At 61.5% G+C, this 16850-nt stretch overlaps 1 protein-coding gene and 1 pseudogene across 1 annotated transcript, besides 4 other annotated features; both read left to right on the top strand.

Annotated features, from left to right (window-relative positions):
- Nucleotides 1–16850: part of a sequence feature (areas not merged during assembly with more than two copies in the genome that could not be assigned to a particular haplotype) that runs on past the window's edge.
- Nucleotides 1196–1921, top strand: Tc00.1047053510465.24 (annotated as a pseudogene).
- Nucleotides 1528–1566: a sequence feature (CT-rich).
- On the top strand, nucleotides 5314–15753 carry Tc00.1047053510465.10 (dispersed gene family protein 1 (DGF-1), putative; the record flags this gene model as incomplete). The annotated part of the gene is made up of 1 exon (XM_813258.1): nucleotides 5314–15753. One exon carries the CDS (start codon nucleotides 5314–5316, stop codon nucleotides 15751–15753), a length of 10440 nt encoding a protein of 3479 aa, XP_818351.1.
- Nucleotides 6669–6762: a microsatellite.
- Nucleotides 10243–10284: a microsatellite.

The following is a 16850-nucleotide window of genomic DNA, read 5'->3' as shown; positions in this document are numbered from 1 at the left end:
CTTTTTTGTTGGTTGCTGATGTGGCGGCACCACGCGTGTATTATGGGTTGGGATAAGAAATTGTTTGACTTCTTCTGGAGAATACTGTGGGGTGTTTGTGTGCGTGTGCGAGGGATCTGTGTGGTTTTGATTTCCCCTATTTTTATTCATCTGCTTTGGCATTGTGTAATTCTGCTTCCCTTCTCCATTATGTGTGTTCTGAAGTATTGCTAGGGCACCGGGAGTGGATGCCTGTGGATGCACGCCGTGCATTATGCGCTACATTGGTGGGAGGGGAGACTGACATAACTGGCAGGATTCAGTAAGGCGCATCTTTGCCCACGGACCCTGCAGCCGCAGCAGCCTGAGTGGCGCTTTTCATATGGATGTGTGGAGTGGTTTTCTCTGACGAGGCTTTTCTTACTGCTTGTAATTTTCCGCTCGGGTACCGTGCCCGTGGGAGGAGCGGCGGCATTAAAAGAGCATTGTGTGTGTGTGTGTGTATGGAGAGTCCTTGATTGAGTGCCTGCCTTACTTCTCTGTTCTGTCGATTGATTGTTCCGTGTGCCGGCCAAACGGTTGACATGACGTGCTGCCGACGGAGGGGCCACGTGACATGATGTTGCGTCGCGTGCTTTGGCGCGGGTGTGTGATGTCTGCAACAGTCGTTGGGCGGTTGCCTGTTGGGTCGTTGAAGGCGGCGTGGCGACGGGTGTGGATGGACCCGATTGTGTGCCGCGGGAAGGAAGAAGGCGGCGGAGCGATGGACACCCGATAGGTGAGTGGGCGAGCAGCCATGAAGGTTGGCGACAGGGAACTCACTGCCCTGTGAGTTGCCGTGTGTGGTGTTTGTTTCTGTTATTATTACTTGCGTTGTTGGATGTGGCCGCTGCGGGGGAAGACTGTTTTTTGTTTTTTTTTCACGCCGTTTTGGGATCCTTTTCTGCACCGGCATCACTGTGTTCCTGCCGTATTGTTGCGCCCTCTTTCCCGTCCATTCTGGGGGCAGCTGCGGGTGGGTTTTACATGCCGTGGAGTTGTGTGCCGTGCTGTCCGGTGTTTCATTGTTGCCTGTTTTTCCTGCGTGCACGCGTCACCGATGCCCATGACAACAACCCTCACGTAAACTCCACTACTTCTTTTCCATGCTGCTGATGATGTGTGTGTTCTTCTCATATTCCTTTCCGTGCCCCTCTAGACTGTGTGCGCAGCCGTGATGATGATGACCGGCCGTGTGCTGTTGCTATGTGCCCTTTGCATGCTGTGTTGCGTTGCCTGCTGTGGTGGACTTGCTGAAACACCTCAAGCCTCTCCGGCTTCTCCGCCCGTTAAAGACAATAGCCCTAAAAATGACAACAATTCCAGAGGCGGCGCTGGAGGAGGTGGTCTAAGCGGTCAATCGGAGGTCTTAAAAGAAACATCATCATCGGTGCAAGGCGCAACCGAACCGGGAGCGGAAATGGCAATAAAACCCGAGGCACATGCCCCAGAAACGGCAGGGACGGAAAAACAAGGGAAGAAAAATCAAGCGGAAAAAAAAAGGAGGGGGAAGAAGAGGAAGAAGAAGGAGTGGAAGAGAAGAAAAAGCATGAAGACGCTGGTACCGGCACCGCAGAGGGGATACCAGCAGACGGTCAAGAGCAGCCAAGTTTATCTTCTGGCGCGGAGGGAGCATCGAATATAACAAATCCCAAAAGCACCCAAAAAACTGGAGACGATGATCCAGCAGCCGATGCCGCAGGGAAAGCAGAGGGAAAACAAAATGAAAACAAAGAAGCCAATCCAAAAGGAACACCAGTCGAAGCCACAGCCATGAAAAATACAACGGCGACGACTGGTGACAGTGACGGCAGCACCGCGGTCTCCCACACCACCTCCCCTCTTTTGCTTCTTCTTGTTGTTGCGTGTGCGGCTGCTGCTGCGGTGGTGGTGGCCGCGTGAGAGTGAGGGAGAGAGAGCCGTGCACCGCCCGCACACACACTCTTCCTTCTCTCTCTGTGTGTGTGTCCCCTTGCATGGACTCTCGCCCTCACCTCACCCCACGAAGCACACACAATAATGTGCCCATTGTATATATGCATGCACACCCATGCAGGCCCGTTGGTGCTCTCTTTTGCACGACACGCACCGCTGCCGTCCTGCCTGGCTGCATGGGCGGAGCACCGTAACTGTTTCTGTTTTGTTTTTATTGCATTGAGTGGGCGACCTCTCTCTCTCTCCCTGTGTGTGTGTGTGTTTTGCTTTACGGGAGCAATGAGAGTGTGTGTGCGCTGGTCGTCCCACGCTTCGGCTTTTTTTTTTTTTTGTAAGTTCAATTTCTTATACTGTTTGCTTTAAATTTTTTGCTAGTCTTTTTTTGTTGTTAATTTGTCCGTTTTTTTTTTAATCTCTCACTCATCTTTCTTTTTTGCTTTTGGGGGCAGTCACTATGGACGTTTTTTCTTTTCTACTCTTCCCTCTTTTAATTGTTTGTTGCTGCACTCTTCCTGCGAGGGGTGCCGTGTGTTTCCGCCCAACTGCTGCACTCGCACACCCACCGACACGCTCATGACGACGGCCCTGTGCGCCTCGCCTGCTGCACGCATGAGGAGGGGCCGCGAAGAACGGCGCGCTGAGGGAGCCGTGACGTGTGGGCGTGCGACGAGGGCCTGTGGGGCGGAGCACACATTTCTTTCCCTCTTGTTTTGTTTTCTTTGCGGTCAGGGCTGGCAGACACCCGCAGCGCCACACACACAGCCACACCCTGCCGCCGTGTTTTTTTTCTTTTCTTTTCTCTGGTTGGGCGTGTGTTGCCACCGTGCGTGATTATGGGGGTTGGGCCGTACCGCATGTATCGCTGCCATCCAGCTGTGCCTCTTGCTGTGCTGATGTGCCTCCCTGTGCTCCTCTTCTCTTCTGCTCCTCCAGCACACATAATTATTTGCGCAGTGCACTGCAGGAATGCTCTTTCTATTTTGCTGGAGGCCGGTTGACGCGGCTGCACGATGCTCGCCATACGTGAAAGCACTGTCTGCTCTTGGGGTCATTCTTTTCTTCTCTTTGGTTTTGCTCTGCCGGGTGCGTGCGTTGCTCGATGTGTGCTGGTGCGTGACGGGCGGTGCCACGATGGCCTCCTCTGACGATGGCAGTCGCTGTGCTCTCGACACACATCCACACACTCTTTCTTGTCTCTCTGTGTAAGTGATTGCGGCAGGGCGTTGCTGCGAGCGTGACGGGGACCACGGCGGCGTCACCCCTCGAGAAGTTTCCATGCTCTGTTGGTTTTGTAGCGGCGAGGCGGTTTGCCTGCAGCTTGACTGACAGAACCGCACAGTCGTTTCATTGCAGTCACTCCGTCGGCATCAACCGTTGCGGTGGTGTCCGCAGGAGCCGCAGCCCCGATGAGGATGGCCTCGTAGTTATCTGGCGGCCCGGAACTTCCAGCCCTTCGCCCTTCAGGATTGCCCTTGCTGCTCGACTGGCGCAGCACCGACCTGACACCGCTTTTCTGCAGGATTGCAGGCACCAGGGCGCCCCAGCGACGCGGCGCGTTGGCTGCGGTGTCTTCCAACAGACCTGCAGTGGGCGTGCCGGTGGCGTGGCCCTCTTGGTGCGCCACACCTTGCTGTGCGAGTGCCTGCCGCTCGTGGCACCAACTTTCTGGAGAACACTGCCTTCCGCGTGTGCCCACCGGCCTGACCCAGCATGTACGTGGTGAACCTCTGCGGCCTTTTTCTGGAAATCGCTCACGCTGCCCAGTTTGCGGGCGCCATTTGTCGTCTTGGTCCTGCAGCGCCTATTGCGGGCTACCTGAATTCGCACCATGAGCTGCGGGACGGTCGCTCACGATCAACGACGGCAGGAGAGAACCTCGCCGCCACCTCAAGCGGCATGGAGTGTGAGCTGTCCGACGACCCGGCACAGCCAGCGCGGATCAGCGGCCGCAGCGTCTCGTTTCCCGACGTGACTGCGCAACGCGTACTGCGTGTCTCCCACTGGACATCCACCCCTTTGCATGGACTCGGACCACCATCTTTCATTTTATACTGCAGCAACGGAGGACAGCCTCCCGCGACCGGCAGGCAGGCTGCCGCGACGGAAAAATGCCGTCGCTGTTCTGCGTGAAGCCGACTGGAATGCTTCCACCTCGGTGTGTGCAACGCCTCTGGCCACTGTGACCACACGGTTGGATATGCACCGTGCGAGCGGCAAGGCGCACCATCCCGCGCGGCAGCCGTGACAGCCACTGATGAACCTGGACGGTCAGAGCGGAGCAGGCCGAGTGTGTTGCAGCGGCAGCATGGGACGCGCACACAGCCTCACCGGGAGGCAGCCTGCCTCCAGCTGAAGTGCTCCGCAAACGGGAGTACCGCAATCATGCCCTCTGCCGTAACTTCTCCATGCTGCTTGTGGTCCGTGCGAAGGAGCTTGGTGCCCTCTCGATCCCACGCCTCTGATGCCGCGAGGCATGGAGGCACCACGTCCCTGCCCTCTGGGATCGGCCGTGCTGCGGTACTGTTGGGACCGCGTTTGTGCTCTGTCTTGGCAGCAGGAAAATTTGCTTGTCCATCACACTGTCCGCGTCGCACGTGCTGCGATCCCCAGTGCTGTCTGCACACCTTGTGCTTGCGTGTCCCCTGGTGGCTGTGATATGGATGGGTCCTTCACGCCGTATGCGCTTGACTTCACCATCCGCCACTGTTTGCCTTGCTTGGCCCCTGGCCGCGGCGGCGCACTGAATGTGTTTCTGTGCCATCTTGCACCCGCTGCCCGCTCCTCGCACAGAACGATGATCAATACCTCCCTCGCTGACGGCAGTCTGCGAAGTTCCTGCGAAACGGGGACACCACTCCCATCTGCGAACACGGGAAGGACACATGCCGCACGGAGAGAGTTGTTGGCCAATCCCGCTGCTCTCTGTCCTGCTAGGGGAGAGCGAAGGACTGGTCCACCGCCGCCTGTCAGCACTGCTGGCACACCACCGACGCCAGTCTGTATCCACGCCACGACGCGCGGTGGCTGTATGGGGTTGTGTGGGTGGTGGGAGGGCAATGGTGTCACTGACTTTATTGCGTCTGCGCGGCTTTGCTTCGGCGGCTGTACTGTGGTGGGGATTGTGTATGACCGGATGCCTCTGCGTGTCACTGTATTTGGTTACTGTTGTTGCTGCTGTCTTTTATTCTTTTTTTTTTTGAGCGTGCAGTTAGAGATACTTTGGCTTTGCCAGCACAACTATCGTTTCAAGGTGTTAAGGATTAATTGCAGTATTAGGATTGGTGGTACTGGGATATCGATCTGGCGGAATCGTGTCACTGGATTCGCCATCTGTAGGAAAGGATTTGATAGACAGGAGGAATGGTCGACGGGGCGAGAGCGACACGTCACGAGAGCCCTGCTGATACGTGTCTGAGTCGGTGGATGCAGTCTGCTGTGGGTGCGTGTCCGCGCAGCCGGCAACGTGTGCGGCGCAGGGCCATTGCGGCTGTGCGTGCGGCGCTGCTTGTGGCGTTGGCGCTGGCTGCTGCGGCGTGTATGCCCGCGGTGCATGCGGTGGTGTTGCGACTGCGGGGCGGTACGGTGGACAGAGCCATCACGGTTGGCCGCGCCGTGGACACGGTGCTGATGGACGGCGTGTACGTCACGAACGGCGTGGCTGTGGTGTTCGACGTGCCGGCGATGCTTCCCGGTGCGCTGCGCATCGAATTGAGGAACTGCGTGTGCGACGGCGGTGCGCAGATCTACGTGCGGGGCTACAGCGGCGAGCCGGTGAGTGACCGGAGCCTGGAGGTGAGCGTGAGCGGGCTGTCCGGGAGCTACTGCTCGCTTGTGTTTGTGCACAACCTGCCGGCACACACGAACGTGACGGTCCGTGACTCGACGATTGTGACGCCGGGGCCGATGCGCTACTCCCAGCTGAGCGGGCTGACGGACGCGGTGGCGTCGCCGCTTGTGCTGCACGCGACGTCGCTGTTGCAGTCGCAGCTGCGTGTGAGCAACACTGTGCTGAGGTCTTTGCAGGCGGGCGGGTCTGCGGTGTACGTTGGCGGCGGCGTGGACCTGCTGTCGAGCGCGGTGGTGCTTGACGGCGTGTCGCTGGAGGCGTCGGGCGGTCTGACCGCGTCCGCGATGCGTGTGGCGTCCTCGTCGCGTCTCAGTCTGCGGAGCCACTCGGTGTTCTCCGTGACGAATGTGTCGGTTGTGAGCAGCGGCAGCGGCATTGTGCTTGGAGAGCGCCTCGCGGTGTCCGACTCGGTGCTGCGCTTTGTGGGCGTCGAGGGGTCTGTTGCGTCGTCGCTGGTGCGCTGCGACGGTGGGACGATCGATGGCGGCGGGTGGCTGGACCTGCGCGACGTGTGGGCGGTGGGCGAGGCGTCGTCTGTGGCGTTGCTGTCGGGTGTGACGCTGAGCGGCGGCACCGTGTCGATTGCACGCTGCGCTGCCACTGGCGCGACGCTTGTCTCCGGGCCGACGATCACGAGCGGCGTCGTGTCGGTGCAGTGCAACCGTGCCGGCGGCCGGGTGCTGCAGAGCAGCGGCGACTACCGCTTGGCCGGCCTGCCCTCCGTGAGCGTGGTGCCGTGCGACGGCTGTGCGGCTGCGCTGGCGTGCTTTGATGCGCTGACGGCGTCGTTCTCCGACTGCGTGTGCGGCTGCCGTGCCGGCGGCGTGGGCGAGGCGTGCCTGCCGTTCGACGTGCCGTCTGCGAGGGCCAGTGGTGGCGGCAGTGGTGGCGGTGCGCAGGGCTGCGTGAGTGGCGTGACGCTGACGGAGTCGGTGACGGCTGGCGGCGGGCGGGCGACGGCGTGCTTCGACTCGGTGGTGTTCAGCGGACCGATCACTGTGGCGGTGGACCTGCGCTCGATGGACGCGTTCGCTGACGCGCTGAACGTGACGCTGCGCCGCTGCGTGCTTGCGGGCGGCGCGCAGCTGCGGATTGGCGGCCTCAGCGAGAGCACGGCGCGCCTGATGCCGCACGCTTTCGTCAACATGACGAATGTGACGTCGGTGGAGGGCACGATTGTGCTGCATGGCGCGATGCCGCTGCACTCGAGTGTGCTGCTGGCGAACTCAGCGCTGCGCGCGACGGTTGGCGGGTCGCAGTACGTGCCGACGACCCGTGGCCGTGAGGGATCCCGGTACGGCCCCGCGCTTGTTCTGGACGGCGTCCGGCTTCTGTCGACGTGTTTTGTCATGACGCGGTCGACGCTGGTGTGTGGCGGGGGCTCGTGCGCTGCGATCCTCGTGGAGCGCAGCCTCGGCGTGAACCTGTCCAGCGTCTTCTACATGGACAACTGCGTTATTAGGTCGCGGACACACGTGATGTACGCTCTTGCGTCGGACCTGCGTGTCAGCGGCGGCTCCGTGTTCTCCATACAGAACAGCTCGTGGATTTTACCGAGCACCGAATATGGCAAAGCCGCGTGTGTGTTCAAGGACGTTGCGGTGGCTGGCGGCAGCGTGCTGCAGATTGTGTCCAGCACTTTCCGTCTCGGCTTCGCCATGCTGATGGCAGCCACGCTGACCGTGACTGACGGCAGCTGGCTGGTGCACCGCAACAACGAGTTCCGCACCGCCTACGTTGTGTACGTGGCCGCCCACCACGGCATGGTGTTCCGCGATCGGAGTGTGTGGTCGATACTTGACAACAACCTCACCTATGGCTCGTACTCGTCGACCATCGCAAATATGACAAACAACTGGTCACCACCATCCGACACGCGCCCGACCATCTACGGTATGTGCAACGAGGCAAGGGGCTCTCCTGTGACGAATTACCAAGACGACCTCAATATTGGAGCACCCGTGACGGTGCTGGACTGTGGTGCGTGCACGGTGGACGCCGTGTGCTTCGCAGCGAGGACGAGCAGCATCCGCGGCTGTGAGTGTGAGTGCGCTGCTGGCGGCTACGGCGACACTTGTCTGCCAGCTGCGGTTCCGAACGGCCTTGGGCCGCTCCCGCTCCCCGATGCGAAGGACAAGGAGGTCCGCTGCGTGCACGGTGGCAGCATCAGCTCCGTGGACTATCCTGATCCCGGTGTGCGTGGTCTGTGCTTTGTCAACGTGACCTTCACCGCCGCGATTGTGCTTGACCTGTCGTATTTTGACGCGCCACAGCAGACACTCAACATCACGCTGCTGCAGTGCGTCCTCATGGGCCTGTTGATCAGGGGGAGTGGTGTGCGTGTGCACGTGAGCGTGACTTCCTCGATACTGGATTTTGGTGCATTGGATTTTAGAGGTGATTTTGGCGCGGGCTCCCAGATACTGGTGGTGGGCAGTACGCTTGTGACGACGTCGAGCCACGCCATTTCCTTTGTGAAGTTTACTCTCAGTGCGAATATGGCGCTGCTGCTACTCGACAACTACATTGAGGCGAATAGGTACGCAGTCTATTTCATCAATGGTGTTGTTGTTGATGGTGGCGGGATCATTGTGAAGGGAAATACGCTGAGCACAAAGAAGGACGACGACAGTGTGGAATCATCTGTTTGCGTTAATGGTGTTGATGTGAAGAACGGCGGCTACTTTGACGTGGAGAACAACACGATGAGCTCGGTCAATGGCGTTATTTTTTGGGGGGATACTACCGTGAGCTCCGCGGGGCTGCTGCGAGTGGCGGACTGCACCTTTGGCGGGAGTGAAGTTTTTGATTCCGCGCTGTTGCATTTGTCTGGCTCGGTGACCCTCGAGGGAGGTGCGCAGTGGCGTGTGGAGGGCAACAGCGTGGGTGAAGCCTCAGTATTAACTATTCCGTATCCCCAGTACAAAATTCAGCTGTCGGGCAGCGGCACCACCGTGGCGCTTGCACACAACCGTCAGGTGGACGATAGTTATCCCTTCGCTGATCTTTCTCCGCCAGACACGATTGTTGAGCTACCCGCAAGGTTTGTGGTTGGGTGCAACCTGCAGGGCGATGAGGAGGTGTCGTACGACGGTGTGTTTCCGGAGGAGGTGGAGGTGTTCAGGTGCGGCACATGCAACGACGACGCGGCGTGCTACATGCCCGGGACGGAGTCGGTGGACCGCGGCTCGTGCTCGTGCAGCTGCAAGGACGGATGGCATGGCGCGTCGTGTCTTCCCTTCGAGGTGCCCGACACGGTTGTGCCGCCCGCAGCGGAGAGAGCCGTCGACGGCGACACGAGCTGCGTGGTGGACCAGACGCTGACGGACCTCGCGCTGAACATGTGGAAGACGCACCACTGCTACGTGGGTGTGATATTCAGCGGCGTGGGTGCTGCGCTCGCGTTTTTCCTCAACAGCATGCCGCTGCATCTTCCCATCAACATCACGCTCACTGGGTGCACATTTCGTAGTGGTGCCGCGCTGCAGTTTGTTGGGGGTGCGGCGGCGGTTGAGTCATCTGGCGTCCTGATCCGCGTGAGCCGGACGGTGATGCGTTCCTCCACCGTTGCTTTTATACGTGCCCTCCCGCAGCACTGCGACATCGCCGTCACGGAGGTTGACGCGGCGCAGTTCTCCTCGTCCGAACTGCCGGACACTAGGATGAACACGTTGAGCGTCGTGATGCTGAAGGACGCCGTGCTGAGTGCGTCCTCGCTGTTGGTCAGCAACGTCAGGGCGCATGCGACGAAGCGTGATGCGTTCGTTGTGTACTCGACAGGAACGCTGACGCTGGTGGGTGGCAGCTCGCTGTACGCGCGGTACTGCAGCTTTGATGGATACACACATATGTTCTACTTGTACGGGCTCAGTGTGAGTGACCACTCCGTTATTGCGCTGCTCAACAATACGATGGTCTCCGGGGTAAGCCTGCTGTATCAACACAACAGATTCAACGTGTCGGATCACAGCGTGGTGCGCGTGGTGGGGAACAGCGGCTCCGTGCGCTACGCCATCTTTAACGATGACATTTGGACTGTTCAGCGGTCAAGCTGGCTGGATTGGCGCGACAACGACGTGGAGGTGGGTGCGATGTTCTACGACAGTAGCTCCGCTTTTGTGAGCATTGACGGCAGCAGTGTGGTGACGCTGACAGGCTGCAAGATGGGCTCGACGGGGTTGTCGGTGTCCCTTTTATCTCGGGCTGACGCCGGCTACCGGTTCGTTGCTGGGTGCCTGACGGTCGCGGGACGGGAGGTGATGACGGCGGCTGAACTGGAGCTGAGCGGCATCACCAACGTGACGACGGTTACCGCGTGCGGTGAGTGCACGAAGGACGGCGACTGCTTTGCTCCTCTGACGACGGCGGTCATTGACTGCAGGTGCCGGTGCGCTGCTGGAGGGCACGGCGATGTGTGCGTCCCAGCGCCTGTGCCTGCTGGCCCACCGCCACCGCCACCACCGTCATCGCCGCCGCCACCGCCGGTTGGTGAGTGCATCAGCGACATGGTGTACCCCGAGGTGGCGCAGGCGGTGGGCGGCGGCCTGTCGTGGCTGTGCTACCGCAACGTGACGTTCAGCGGGGGCGGCATGAGCCTGACGGTGCTGGTTGGGGGGATGACGGGCGACGTGGCGAATGTCACGTTCGATGGATGCACGTGGAGGGACGGCGCCGTGCTGTTGCTGTTGGGCAACGTGCACGCCGCTGTGGGGTCGCTGAACATCGTCGTCACCGGCAACAGATTTATTGACGCGCTGCTCAGTCCGGAGGGTGTGTTTCCACCGCACACAAACATCACGATCAGCGGGAACAGTTTTACGGTCACGAGGCTGTTCCATTGGTTGGGTTTGGACCTTAGGAGGCCGTCGTGTGTTGTGATGAATGGACTGGCGATCAGCAACGACTCCGCGGTGGTGCTGAGTGGCAATGTGTTTCAGAGCGTGACGACATCGTCAAGTGTCGTAAAATTTGTTGGATCTGCGCTGAGGGTGTCGTGGCACTCCGTGCTTGCGGTGCTGGGCAACACGTTTCATATGGGCGGCGGTGACAGTACGCTGATAAATATTGAAGGGTCTGGCCAATTTTCATCGCTGAAGGTGCTGAACAACTCTGCTGTGGTGATCCGAGGCAACGTTGTGACGAGGCCGGTGAAGTACTTTTTGTTATTAATTTTGGCGTTGCGTGTGGAGTCCCAGTCAGCGGTTGTGTTTCAGGGCAACGACATGCAGAGAAGCTCGGCTGTATTTTTTTCAAGCTACTCTTCCTACATCTACTACAACTCCTGGCTGCAGCTGAGCGGCAATCTCTGCCGTGAATCCCCATCGGATGCTTTCCTCTTTCTGAACCCCACGGTGAATCTCCGCGACTCCGCGGTGTCTGTGTCCGGCAACCGATTCATGTCCAGCACGGGCACGCCGACAGTTCTGCGGATATCCACGGTGCCTCGCGATCTCACAAACGGAGCGATTGTGGCCGCGTGCAACACCGTGAACGACAAGGAGAGAGTGAAATACGCCATCCCTTCTGTGTACAAAGCCACCATCCTGACCTGCGGCGATCCATGCGCTCTCGTGGCGTCGTGCTTCCCTGCGTACACGACGACGGCCTCGAGTGATGGCTGCGCCTGCACGTGCGCTGAGGGCGGCTACGGCGATGCATGCCTGCCCGTTGCTGTCCCCGAGCCGCCGAGCACTGACGGCGCCGACTTGTGCGTGCGGGACGTGCGTGTGGGTGTGAAGCTGAGTGCCGGTTTCGGGACGTCGGTGGCGTGCTACGTTGGTGTGACCTTTGCGGCGGACGTCTTGGTGGACGTGGAGTCGATGTCAGGGAGCGTGCGCAACGTGACGCTGGCGAACTGCACGTTTGTGGACGGAGCGAGCCTGTACGTTGTTGGGTGGCGGTCCGACCCGCCTGCTGGCGAGCGCGCCGATGTGTTGATCAGCGGGCTTGAGTCGCGCTCCGGCGGCGGCGTGCTGGTGGCGAACCGATTTCCGCCTGGCTCGCGCGTCACTGTGGTGGACTCGGTGCTGATTGCGGAGAAGCGTGTTGCGTACCGCGGCGCCTACGGCCTTGGCGATGCCTCCGCGTGCCTCGTGGTGCACAACGTGAATCTGACGGGGAGCGTGTTGACCATTGCGCGCACGCACGTGGCGGCGGTGTTCCGCGACGCTGTTGGCGTGTTGTTGGTTGGAGGCGTGGCGCTGTCGTCGCGCGGTGCGCTGTACGTGGACGGGCTGTCGGTGCAGACGGCGCTGGGGCTGTGCGTGTCGGTGGAGGGCGGTGTCGCGGCCAGTGGCGGCTCCGTGGTGGCGTTTGTTGACAGCGACTTCCTGCTGTGCAAGCACGCGGTGTCTGTGCGTGGGGCTGTGAGCGTGTCGGGCTCCGCTGTGGCGCTTGTGCGGAGCGAATTTTTGTCGACGGAGGACTACGCGGTGGCGTTTTATTCGACGGTGAGCCTGGCCGACGGGTCGATGCTGCTGGCGAAGGGCAACGTGCACGACGGCGTCTCGAGGGAGATGCTCTACGCCGCTGGCGCCGTGACCGCTGCTGGGAGCACGCTGAGCTTTGTGCGCAACCGAGCGCTGCTGCCGCGGATGCTGTCGCTGAGCCTGTCGCTTGCGGCTGGGGCGCATGTGAGGGTGGCGTGCAACGACGCTGGTGGACGTGTCCTGTCGACGGCGGAGGAGTACGCAGCGGCTGGATTTGGCGACGCTGGGAGCATCGACGTTGCTGGGTGCGACGACTGCGACAGGGACACACACTGCTACGCGCCCGGGACGGCGTCGGCGAGCATGAGGAACGGTGTTTGCGTGTGCGCGTGCGGCAGCGGCGGGCACGGCGAGGCGTGCGTGCCTGTGGGCGCTCCCGCGCTGCCGCCTGCTGTGGGCACTGCGTCGAGTGTGTTCTTCCGCGAGGGCGTGAAGGTGCGGTCGGTGTTCGTTGTGCCTGCCGGCGCGAGCGAGGTGACGCTGCGCCACGTTGTGCTGGACGGCGTGAGCCCGGTGCTCTACGTGCCGTGGATGGCGCGGGACGGCGTGCGGATTGTTGTGCAGAACGTGTCGCTGCTGAACGGAGCTGTGCTGTACGTGATGGGCGGTGGAGCGTTGCGCGGTGCGGTGTCGGCGGGGAGCGACGAGGGCGGGCCGGTGGAGCTGTCGGTGTGCGATGTGGAGGCGCTGAACGGTGCGCTTGTGCTGAGCGGCACGTTTCCCGCGGGGTCTGTGCTGACGATGACGGACTCCCTGCTGGTTACCGCGAGGCCGACGCCGCTTGTGTATCTTCCCGGCTCGCAGTCCTCGCCGTACGCACCGGTGCTGGTGCTGTCGGGTCTGCGGCTCGTGCGGTCCGTGCTGGTTGTGTCCGGCGTTGCCCTCGTGACGGTGATGACTGATGGGCGGACGGTGGTGGTGGATGGCGCCGTGCTGGAGCTTGTCGGTGGCGGTGTCGCGCTGGACGCGGTTGTGTTCGGTGGCGAATATGCGTTGTGCGCGAGTGCGCGCGTGGTTGCGTTGGGAGGCGCTGTGCTGCGCGTGTCGGGGAGCCAGGTGTACGCCGCGCATGGGTTGGTGTTTGGCAGCGGTGTGGAGGCCAACGCGTCCGCCGTCGTGGTGAACGACAACGCCGGTGCGCTGACGGATGGCGCGCTGCTTGTGCTGCGGGGGTCGGCGTCGTTTGTGTCCGGGTCTTGGCTGTCGGTGCGCGGCAACAGCATCCGCGGCAGGCTTCTGTCTGTGCCGTCGTACCCGCGCAGTGCGGAGCTTGTGCAGAGCACGCTGACGCTCCACGGGAACGCCGGCAGTGGGCCCGTCGTGATGGACGGCACCGTAGCGCTTGGGGGCGCCGGCCGAAAGTTCGTCGTGGGGTGCCTGACGCTCAACGGGCAGGCGCTGCGGCCGATGGACTACAGGTCCGCCGGCATCATCGGGGAATTTCGCCCCGTGGCGTGTGGCGTGTGCGACGCCGACGTGCACTGCTTTGGTGCTGCGACGAGGACGATGTCGGGGTCGTGCGGCTGCCGCTGTGCTGAATGCGGGTACGGGCGCGACTGCCTGCCGGTGTACCTGCCGCACGTGGACGGGTGCAACCGCACGCCCGGCATGCCGCTGCTGAGCCACACGGCGACGCTGACGGAGACGCGCAGCCTGACTTCAACATGGACGCCGAGCCAGAGCACCGAGCGCTACAGTCCGCTGCGGTACGGGCCGACGGAGACACTGCAGGTGACGGAGACGGTGGCGTTGCTGCCCACGCGGACCCCGACGGCGTCGGTGAGCAGCACGCTGTGGTGGAGCGAGGTGGCGTGCCCGACGCTTGCCGTGACGACGACGGCGGCTGGTGGGAGCCTGACGCAGAACGACATTCGCGGCGGTGGGAGCGCCGTCCCGACGCGGCTGATGGTGGCGCTGCCGCCGCCGTTTCGATGGGCACGCGACCCGCAGCCCAGCACGCACCTGAGCTTTGTGCCGGTGTCGACGGTGCAGCCGAGTGGGTTTGGTGGTCCGTGGGGAGCGATGCTGAGCAACGGGACGTGGGTGCGCAACGCGACGAATCCGTCCACCGTCCTGGAGCTGGCTGTGCCCGTGCACCGCGGTTACTTCATTGCTGCCGACGAGACGCTAGTCATTCGCTGCGACGCTACGGCGGTGTCCGGCGGCTGCAAGGGCGTGCTGCTTGGGTCCTTCACGATCAGGTCTGACACGCTGCCCGCCGCTGCCAGCGCCCTCTCGGCGATCACCGGCGTTGCGGCGGGTGCGGCGGCTGTTGCCGTGGTGGTGACGGGCGGGCTGGGCTCCATCCTGGAAATTCAGGGGCTCGGCGTGTTTGCGAGGATGCCATGCGCCTCGGCGCAGGAGCGTGCGAGCACCGTTGCGCTGCCGTACTTCCTGTCGGTGTTCGCTGCCCTTGACCCGCTGTGGATGGTGGTGGGCAACGCGCTGCTGGCCGCTGCGTTCGGGTGCGTGCACTGCGGTGTGACGGCCGCCTTCCAGCGGTGGCGCGGCGTGGACGCGGCGAGTGCGTGGGCGGTGATGCGCTTCCCGAGCCTAACGTACGTTGTGGCGCACGCGATGCATCTCGGCATCTTCTTCGGCTCCGTGCTTGCACTGGCGATGCCCGACGCCCGCGTGCAGCACCGCGTGATCGGTGTCGTCGGCGTGCTGTACGGTGCGGCGTTCCCTGCTGGTGTGTGCTACTTTATCGCCCGCCACGTGGGCGCGAGCTTCACGAGGTACTGGCAGTTTTCTAGGAAGCCGCTGCACGAGCGCCTGCTGTACCCCGTCGGGTATTGGCACCCCGCGGCGCAGCAGCGGATGTACGGCGGCATGCTGACGAACATGAGGGGCAGCCGCGTGTACTGGTGCGTGTTCCAGCTGTCGGTGCTGTGCGTGGTGTGCCTGATTGCTGCTGTGCAGTCGCCCGTGGGAGGTTGCCACGTCCAGTACTTCTGCATGGCTGCTGTGCTGCTTGCGGGCGCGGGCGTGGTTGCCTTCACGAACATGATGCGCTCGGCCTTCCTGACGGTGATGCACACTGCGAGCTTTGTGCTCCTTGCGGCGCTGTGCGTGATCAGTGCGGCCAACCACCTTGCGCCGAGCGACGGCGGTGCGAGGGCGTACGCGGCGATCGCGCTGCTGCTGACGACTGTGGTGCTTGCGGTCACTGTGTACGGCGTCGTTGTGTGGTACGCGGAGGACCGCCACTGGCAGGAGCTGCGCGAGCCGCGGCGTGGCGGGCTGGAAGCGCTGCTGCGCGATGACGAGGAGAGCGACGAAGAGACGCAGAAGCCCCACGACAGGACTTCATCGTCGTACGCCTCGGGCACCACCGTTACGTCGTCGTACCGACCACCCGCAGCGCCGCTGCAGCCCATGGCTGGTGACACCCGCTCAGACGCACAGAGCCTGCTCGAGTGTGCATCGAGTGCGAGAGGCAAAATTGATCACGCCCTCCTGTGACGTGCAACACGTGGAACTGACAGGTGTGCGGTGTTGGTTGATGGGGGGAGGGTACGGAGCCACAAATGTGCTGCGCCCCACAGCCAGCCACCGTTAACCGCACCGACGGTATTGTTGATTGTTGTTTCTATCGATGTGTTTCTATTTTGAGCGGGTGCTTCCAGGAGTTTTTCCCGTTCCGCGATGAATGTGTGGAGGGGGATTGTACTGTCGCCCTTGTTGCTCCTGCTGTTGTGTTGTATCGGACTGTAATTTCGTGGAGTTGCGTGCGAGGAACTCGGCGCTCATTTTGTGCAATGGAGGAGGGATCCAGCGAACCGCCTAGTGGAAGTAATGAATTGCAGCTCTGCCTTACCGTGGGTTTGCGTGCAGGAGACATTACAGTCCTCAGAAGCAAAGCGGCGACAGAGTAGTAGCAGTACTCCAGGTTTCCAGGAACGCCGTTGAGCGGGATTATGTATTGAGGCGCGACGCATTGCCGTGATTCCGGGCTGCCCCGGTGTGTGCGAGTGCAGCGGGGGATCGATGTCTCTTTAGCGGTGGAATTGACGGACCAGGCCATCCCAGTCACCTTCCACAATAATCCTTGAGCGCACCGCCGCCATGGCTGTACCCCTCAGGTGTGCGCGTGGAACATGGGGGCCTTGGATGCTGCGGCATTGGGATTCGTTGCCCGCTACGGCCCGCGTGTTTTGTGTGTGCAGGAGGTGTGACGGCCACTTCCGGCAATTTGCACATCCCTTCACGGCGCGGCCTTTGATTTATTTGGCACACCGCATTCCACAGGCAAGGGATATTGTCGCGGATTGGCCACGCTGGTACGAGGATGCCTACACGAGGAATTCTTCTTTTTTAAATATTTCCCTCCGGCTTTGCAAAGTCCATGCACCACAGCAGACACAGAGGGGTGTGGTATTAGCATGGAGAGTACGATATTCACCGAGACTCTTTCCACGGCAGCGTGCGTGTCTGCACCTTCTCGTCGAACCGTGGAAGCACGCGAGCACACGTCGACGGTTCTGGATCATCTGGCGACTCACATTGTTGGCGTACCCTTTTTTTCTTGGCAGCAGCACCCGAGAGCGCGCACACGGGAT

The sequence above is a fragment of the Trypanosoma cruzi genome, genomic scaffold (assembly GCF_000209065.1).
Source record: "Trypanosoma cruzi strain CL Brener 1047053516759 genomic scaffold, whole genome shotgun sequence".
In the NCBI taxonomy this organism is placed as follows: domain Eukaryota; phylum Euglenozoa; class Kinetoplastea; order Trypanosomatida; family Trypanosomatidae; genus Trypanosoma; species Trypanosoma cruzi.
Note: the sequence above shows the minus strand (reverse complement) of the source record. Positions and strands in the feature narration are given on the sequence as shown.